We start from the raw sequence: 8,664 nt of genomic DNA on the forward strand, positions 1-8,664 counted from the left end.
TGTAAACTACACCATCTTGTTGCATACTCTTTGTCTGCAATGGTTTCTTGGCATCCAAATCTTTCGCAAATATTCGAGAAATTTGTTTAAAATTTGGAAAAAACTTGGCTCATGATTTATTGTCGAATGTTTCACTAAATATAATATTTCTAAAAAAACACATCTGAGGTCCGTTCAGGTGACCTATGTCTAATAGTGAGTCCCAGTGATCAAATAATGCCAATGTGTCCTCCACCGTGACTTGATTAAGGCACTTTAATGGCCCTTGGCATTGAAAACAGCGGGATGGAATGTGTGTGTTGAGGTGTGCAGTTTCAATTTCAGTTTATCAGGTCATTATCTGAAGAGACTTTTTCTTCTCTCTGTTGTGTCTTACCACCTTTGACTCCTTGCCAAGTAGTCGCGTAAAGTAGAGCAGCCATTTTAATTACTTTCCTCCTACTTTTGGGGGGATTTTTTTTTAGTATGCTGATTTTATTTCTGTTCAGAGTTGGTTCGTTTTTTCGGTCAGGGCTCTCCCTGAGGTTCCATTTAAGCTTCTACACCTCGAAATAAAAGATTCAAATAAAATGGACTACTCATATTCCTCACCCCCGCCCCCATAGACCATCTTGAGGTGGTTATAGACAGCTGACCCATTTACTGGGTGCTCTCTATTAGTGCTGAATAATATTAACATAAGAATGGAGTGATTAACTCACCTTCAGCTGTGTGATGTCAAGCAACTCTTTTCAGTCTGATTTTATATTGTGTATTTTTGTCCTCTCTGTCCTTTGATGTTACTATATTTAGCATTTCCACAATCAGCATCAGTCTACAGTAGTTCCTCCCATAGAAGAAGCTCTGAATAGCGTGTATAATTTGATTAAAACGTTGACATGTGAGGTGGAAAAAGAGTGACTGATTGAGTGGGTCAATCTCCTCTCTCCTGTACGGCACCCACACTGTTAATTACTTCCTTCCTGTCATAAACGGCAGTCAGAGCACTGTCATGGCATTTTTGCTCCTGTGTTACTTTGCTGCCAAATCACCAACAGCTGAGACTTGACAATCGTAAAGGCTGGACGCCAGCAGCAGGGAGCAGCTGTCACTGTAACTGAAGGGTTTAAGAGTTTGTGATCCATCTCATGAAAATACTAGTGGACAAATGTATGGGGGGGGGGGCTGTCCATTGGTCTTTGTATAACTTCATAACTTCCCAGTTAATGTTCACATTAACCTTTGGGTGCCTGAGCACTATGCTGTGATTCGCACCACCGCGGTTCTGACCTTTGAACCGATGAAACAGCAACTTCCGGTCTCACCAGCGGTGAACCATCTCAACACGATTGCAGCAGTATTGAAATACACAGCATTCACGATCTCGGCCGTTAATCTCGGCGATTGTTGAGCACGCACACTACGTTATAAAAATGACACAGTAACTTAAAGAACACAAACAAGATAATAAACACCATAGACTAAATCTGCCCAAACTCTTTGCCTTACTATGAGTAGATTTCGTGGTCGGAGATGTGGTCCTTCTATGAGTTCCACGGCGGGACTCAGGCGGCACGGTGATAAAACTCTGTGCGTCTGTTTGGCTCGTTAAGGGAATCTTTCTTTCCTTATGGCTGGAACAAATGCGGCTTAGGTGGAGAGGAGAAGTGTGTTTCTCTCTCTGAAGAATCCCTTTCTTCACTTCTGCAGGAAAATTGTCCGCTTCCTCTTCCAGGAAGCAAAACAAAAACAAAACAAACAGTCCAGTAGATTCGTCCAGCGAATGTAAAACTGTTTAACCTAGGATTTTATTTTCAATCACAGCAACGTTGCGTGCCTCCTTTTCCGACGTGAGTCGGACGGGAATGGCATAGACGTGGGGGTGAAAGACTCTTTTATGGAAACACGGCTGATCCACAGGGCACCTGGGGTGTCTGTGAGCATTGGCCAATGGGAGGACAGCGTTGCACCTATATGTGAACTTTTTTCTGGTGGGGGATTGGATGCTATCTACCCTAATTAGGATGGGCCTTGCCTGCAGAATCGTCAGGCCCAGATCTCTTTGTCTCAAGAGCACATAGCGAAGCCAAGCACATGGTCCCAACACTACTGCTACCAAAGCCTCTACGTCACTCCTTTGCATTCCAAATATGGGAACTTCATTCGTTCATTGGTTGCAAAAAGCTAAGATGGCAAAATTGCCAAACTTGAGGCTTCAAAACTGCAGTCCACAAAGCAGTGGGTGATGTATCGATGACTACATCAACTGCTTATATACAGTCTATGAGTCAGACATTATGTACAGAAAACTGGTCGTTTGTTCACTGTAGATTATCTATGCCACTCAGATCACCTTGTGGAGCTGTCTTAGCAACCACTGCCATACTAATAATAATACACACTATTAATAAACACTATCAATTATCACCCTAATTAGTGTGCATATGAATGCAAAAAAATACATAGACTACATAATTCTGATGTGATCGTTATCCTCTACACTCTTATGTGCATGATTAACTTAGTATTGCACATCCAACCTACTGTATCAATACAGCACATGTAAATTAACTGTACAAACATTGTAATACTGTTGCACACATAAGCAAATGTACAGTTTTATTTTTCAATGAATTTAAACGAGAGAGTATAGAAAACATGATAATTTAAAGGTCCTCTCCAGGCATTGATTTAACCTCCTTAAAACGCATCTCTGTTCATTAGAATTACATTTAGTTTATCATGAAAAGAATCCCTTCATGCCTTGAATTAGCTTCAACATAATTCACCTTTGCTTCATTTAGTATGTGTGTATCTATGAATTTGTTATGTGTTTAGATTTTTTACATCCTTTTATCCTATTTGACTTTCGTGTGAAATTGTCATAATTAGCATATGAATTATATGTACATGTTCACAAGGTTAAAAACTTGATTTTCATTGGAGGAGGCCTTTCATTTTATAGTTCAACTTGTTCTAGATGCATATGATTGACTCTATATAAGACATCACCAACAGGTTCATGGACTACCGTTTGAAAGCCTCAGGTTTGGCATTTTGGCTGTGGCCATTTGTTTTTTTGGAACCAGAAGTGACACGAGAGGTTCAGTACAACTGAACGCTGAATAAGACATTTGTAGGCAATGAAATTGTTACTAATTAACTTTCATGAACTGACAACATACTGTGAAAGGGTTCAATTAAAAACACAGACGGGCCAAAGCCGTGGGAGCGACCTGTCAATCAATGTAGCAGCTCTACAGGCAGCTCTGATAACTCATCACCTCATTGGCTTATGTTGTGGACTGAAGGGAAGGTTCATGCACCACTTCTCCCTGTCTGTACCGGTTGGAGCCCAGTAGCTCCATAGGCTGCCCTCACATCTGCGGCCAGTCACGGGGCATTATGACCCGAGCCTTGAGACCAGATCGGGCGAGGAGTAAGACAGCTGTGCTCTCCAGCTGTGACCTGTGTAACTCATTAAAAAGGCCTGACTGTCTGGCTGATTTGGGGTTAACATTTGTCAGAGAAAGCTGCACCCGAGGGGCTCTCAAAGGTACCGCTCTGCTTTTCTGTTGCTGCTGCCGCCGGACTTTCAATCGGTAGAAAGCTTCAGGATCAGGAGGGCAAAAGTGGATAAACACCTAGAACTTGTAAAAGAGCAGTTTGGATTGCCAGGTGAAGAGAAGATGTAATGTTCTTTGAAACGGCTCTTTTCGAGGGCTAAACGCACTCAGTCTTGTTGTCATTCGTTTTCTGACCAAAGCACTTTCTTGGCATTCTTCTACAGCCTTGTCTGCCACACTTTTTGCTGTGATCATTAGTGTTCTGTGACATCTGTGAAGCTAAAAATGAATATTATTTTATTATGTATTTAAACACAGCTAGAGATGAAGGTAGTTCTTGCTTATGACAATTCTTGAAAAGTGCGTCAATTGATCCCTTGTAACAGACAGTCAAGTTTGATTAGTAGTGTTTTACAGTTGCACCGAATAAGTGAAGCGCCGCACTTAGATCCTCCGTCCTACTTTCGCTCTCCAACTAGCACTTCCACAGCATGTACCATGCTCTTTGTGTTTATTTAATGCCGTTCAGCCCTTTTTGTCTCTCTTCATGTTTTATTCCTGTATTTTTCTTCAATTGGAAAGATGTTGTGCTTTGGAAATAAAATAAATATTTCAGAGCTTCTCCGTGAGTTGCTGGCAGAGTGACAACCAGACCGCTTCCTGCAGAGAGTCCATTGGCCACTATAGCATTAGTCGGCAATTCACAACCCAGAATCAAGGATTTAAAAAGAAAAATAGAGTAACGGTCTAGCAGTTGCATGTCTCCGCTTACATGTCATGTTACAATTTACGTCCATGTCTGTCCAAAATGCCATCACAGTTATAATCACATTTCAAACCACCTCAAAATGTGGTTTGGATCCTATTTGCAAAAATGGCATTTCATTTGTTTATATTTTTGCTTTCCAGATTTCTAAAATAAATGTGGATACAATCTGGATATGCCAGAAAAAAATGGATTTGAGCTGGCATTCTGAAAGGGGCCAGAATGTCTCCGGCCTCGGCTTTTGCTGAATAGGAGGCAAACATGCTGACATCATATACACAACCTTACATCCGCTGGAAAGACAGTTTTAATATAAATTTTATTAAAATTTTGTGTAAGAGAATGCTGCTCTAAAGTGTATACAAGACTTTAAAGCGTTCAGTGAATTGTTTCTTTCTCGCCCTATTTTCAACTTTGTCAGGATTTTACAACACAGCACAACACAAGCAGCACGAAATACATTTTGTTGTGTTGATAACAGCAAATCTAAATGAACAATTGGTATTTTATATTTGACCATTTATGTCATTTTGTGAGCAGGTTGATACCATCCAATCGGTACATTCCTTGATTTGACGATTATCCCGTTTTGCTGACATTGTTGATTGTGTTAGTTAAAGGTGGTAAATTCAATACTCTGGGCAGAGGGATTGCCTCCACAACACTAAGAGTATTAACAGCAAGAACAGTGCAAAGAACAGCAACAGTGCTGACAGAGCTAACAGTGTTTAAACGTGATCTCACAGAAATAAGAGAAATGACCATGACCTTTATGTGGTGGAGGCACGCAATGTGTGAAATTACATGCTGCCACCATGGAAGCAATTTAACGATAGGTTTAGGCAACAAAACAAACATTGGGTTTAGGCAACAAAACCAACACTGGGTTTAGGCCACAAAACAAACGTTGGGTTTAGGCAACAAAACCAATGCTGGGTTTGGGCAACAAAACCAACGTTGGCTTTGGGCAACAAAACCAACGCTGGGTTTAAGCAACAAAACCAACGTTGGGTTTAGGCAACAAAACCAACGTTAGGTTTAGGCAACAAAACCAACGTTAGGTTTAGGCAACAAAACCAACGTTAGGTTTAGGCAACAAAACCAACGTTGGTTTAGGCAACACAACCAACGTTAGGTTTAGGCAACACAACCAATGTTAGGTTTAGGCAACAAAACCAATTAATGTTCTGATTGTTGTATAGAGAACCGTTAAGGTTTCCAAATGTACATTTGTTACTGGTGTTCATGAAGACATTCTGGTCTTCATTGGTTTCCTGGGTCTTAAGTTGAAAGATGCAAATGTAATTATTTTCAAATTATACAGAGCTCAGATACCTGATACCTGGCTAACATCTGCAGCTCCAGAGTCCTGCTTAAGAGAAATATCCTTACACTAAATACCTAAAGAAAACCATCAGCCTTGTGTATTTATTGAGACAGTATGCAAGGGGTGAATAGCCAAGGGTAATATAATGGGTATATAGAGTTTCAGAGGCAGGCATTTTATTCCCTTTTCCTTCCACTATATTTTTTCTTTCTTTTTTTACCACCAACATACCAAAACTCAGCCAACCTCACGACATCCTGACCTTTCTTCAACCTTGACTTTTCCATCCCTCCTTAGTCCCGTCCTCGTTTTTTATTCTCCCTCCTCACTCTTGTATTTCATCAGCAGATGTGTCGCCCATCGATACCTCTGGCCTTCTGGGTTATTTACCAGTGCAAGAGCAAAACACCATCCATTATATCGTACTGCTGTTCCTCCAGTAAGAAAGAATGCTGGTGTACACATAACGTGTAAAAAAATGCATCTCACGTTTTTTGACAGTAAAGATAGAGTTGATATTCAGTTCAATATCCAAATTGGTAATACAATAATTTATTTGCTAAAGCAAACTTGGCTGACAAAACAAACAGTGTTCTATTAATGCAGCTCAGACAGCACGATTTCATACATACCTGGATCTGACTTGGAGAATGTGTCGACATCCAGCAGACTCCTGTGGAAACAGCAAAAGTTCCGGTAACAATGGATCCTTTCAGCCCTTTTTTAAATAGTTTTGAGACAATGTATTCATTCATTTACATTTCCTAAACTCCATTTTTTATCCCTTTTGTATTTCGCTCCCCCGAGTGTTTCTGAACGTCTCAGCTCAGCCCCCGATAGTGAGGTCATGGGCAGATTTACATTGCTCCCTGAGTAATTGTGTGGAACTAACATCTAAAAATACTGTGCTGCTAAACCCTTTTCTCTGCCATTCAAGCAACAGTAAGCCATGAAACATAGTGTACACTAGGTCACTAGTCAAAGTCTGATGAAGAGAAAGATGAAGAAGTAATTCATTTAGTGTCGGTAGGCAGATTTTGTTACCTTTGGACACTCACTTTTCATACGTTTCCAGAACAGAAATCAGAACATTGGACGAAGCGGGGCTTGACATTCTTGTTTCATGTTGTTGACATATTTGAGTCAACGTTTTTTTACAGAATTCATTCTGGCCATGTTTCTAGTAATACACTGATATAAATCAGGCTATGAAGGATACATGAACAAACCCCCCGTTAAAAACCTTCAGAATGTAGATAGGAATGAAACCGGAGAGTTTGTAAGTGTTACTTACGCTGAGATTTTCTGCCTCAGAGTCTGAGAGAAAACGGCCTTTAAATATATGTATTATATTTAGACACTACAGGTGAATCGGGTAAAATCGCTTTGGGTCAATCCTTGAATGAGATTTCTTTGTTTCGTTTTTTCAAAACAAGAAGTCCAAATGTCTGAACAATGACGTTCACGACAGAATTGAATTTCAGCAGAGTTGTGACGCCCCACCAAACAGCTGTAACAATTACAGTACAGAGAGTGTTGAGACTGTTTCAACAACCTGAGCCAGTGTTTGAGAAATACTAAAAGTTATCACCACGTTAAGACTATTGTTTCTGCTATTTTACATTTAGATATGCAAATGAGGCATTATCTAATGGGAGCTTTTGGTGAATTTAGGAGAAATCTAGAGACTCAAATAGACAAATGCAGTAACAAAAACACCTTCATGTGTATTTTGGATGTTTTCTGTCCACTAGCCTGACAAAAAGATTCCATTCAAAAAGATGGAGAAAATAAATTGAACAACTATAGGCTCCACCTTGGTCAGTCCAAGACGTCTGACATGTAATTCTAGCCTTTTTTGTATTATTTTTTGTTGGGGTGGGGGGGGGATGAAAACACAAAGAACCCCCATCATCCATGCATCGGAAGCCCACTCCCTCTCCCAGATTGACTCAGGTGTCTGGCGGATCTCAGTAGGGACTACACACGAGCAGCATGCCATTCATTATTCAGGAGGCAGACCCCAGACCAGGCGGGTTGACAGTCTGTGGAAACCCATGACTGCGTTTCTACTGCTCCGGTCAGTTCAGCCGGCGAGTGTTCAGCCGAGGGGCAGCCTGCCACCCGAGCAGAGAGGCCAGGTGTGATGTTTAGTCACAGGGGAGATGGAATCAATTTTTTTTTTTTAATGATGATTTTACTGACAGTGTTTGTTAAATGTATAAAATTGCATCATGCTTAAATCTGTGACCTGGTGCTCAGCATCAATCCACAACCATGCACGTCTGTGAACATCAGAGGGTCATTGGCTGGACCTTGTGCAGAAATCAAGAGGGTTTTAATGACCTTGATGCATGCTGGGAGGCAGCCGACGGGATGGATGCATGTCTTTTATATTAAGATGTTGTTGTCTTGATCCACGCAAATGCATTGGACAGCTACTTAACATTTAAATCGTGAGAGTAAAAAAAGAAAATGTTAAAGGGTGTCCATTAGTTACACTAGAAGTAAGGCACAACCAAATTCGCCACACACACACACACACACACACACACACGTAATTAACTTTTGTCACTCTGATGCCGCGCGCTTGTCGCGCACCTTCATCTGAATTCCGTATCAGACATATTTTTATACATTTCTTTACACGATGCCCACTTTTAATCTCACTTGTACACGTTTACATCCACGTGTGTGTATTTGCATGGGGGTTTGACCTTACCGGCACGAGACGGTAACTTCTATTTTAGTTGCAGGGACTCTGGTGTTGAGAGGGTCGAATTCCCCTATCGATGCCATCATCGCGGCTCGCGACGCTAATGAGCATCCGCAGAGCGAGAAGAAGAAGAAGAAGGAGGAGATGGAGAAGATGATGATAATGATGAAGGTGTGATCATTCACAACAGGATCGTGATTGCGGTAAATCCATTGTCGAAGAAATCTTCTTGAGATGTGACGCTTGTGGAGCAGCGGAGGAGGAAGAGAGAGAGACTGAGAGAGAGAGAGAGAGAGAGAGAGAGAGAGAG

At 41.1% G+C, this 8,664-nt stretch overlaps 1 protein-coding gene across 3 annotated transcripts in view; it reads right to left on the bottom strand.

The window, feature by feature from the left end:
- Positions 1-8,440, bottom strand: part of LOC142954425 (copine-9-like) — a 74,139-nt gene extending 65,699 nt beyond the window's left edge. For 2 of the 3 annotated variants that reach the window (XM_076095419.1, XM_076095418.1), the window contains exons 1-2: positions 8,361-8,440; positions 6,271-6,311 (exon numbers count right to left, since the gene is read on the bottom strand). In XM_076095419.1, coding sequence (XP_075951534.1) covers positions 6,271-6,311; positions 8,361-8,440 — 121 coding nt within the window. The remainder of the gene's footprint in view (positions 1-6,270; positions 6,312-8,360) is intronic. The other variant, XM_076095417.1, reaches the window with a different exon arrangement.
- Positions 8,441-8,664: the final 224 nt, after the last annotated feature.

The sequence above is a fragment of the Anarhichas minor genome, unplaced genomic scaffold, assembly GCF_050575085.1.
Source record: "Anarhichas minor isolate MPS153535 unplaced genomic scaffold, ASM5057508v1 ptg000020l, whole genome shotgun sequence".
NCBI classification, from domain to species: domain Eukaryota; kingdom Metazoa; phylum Chordata; class Actinopteri; order Perciformes; family Anarhichadidae; genus Anarhichas; species Anarhichas minor.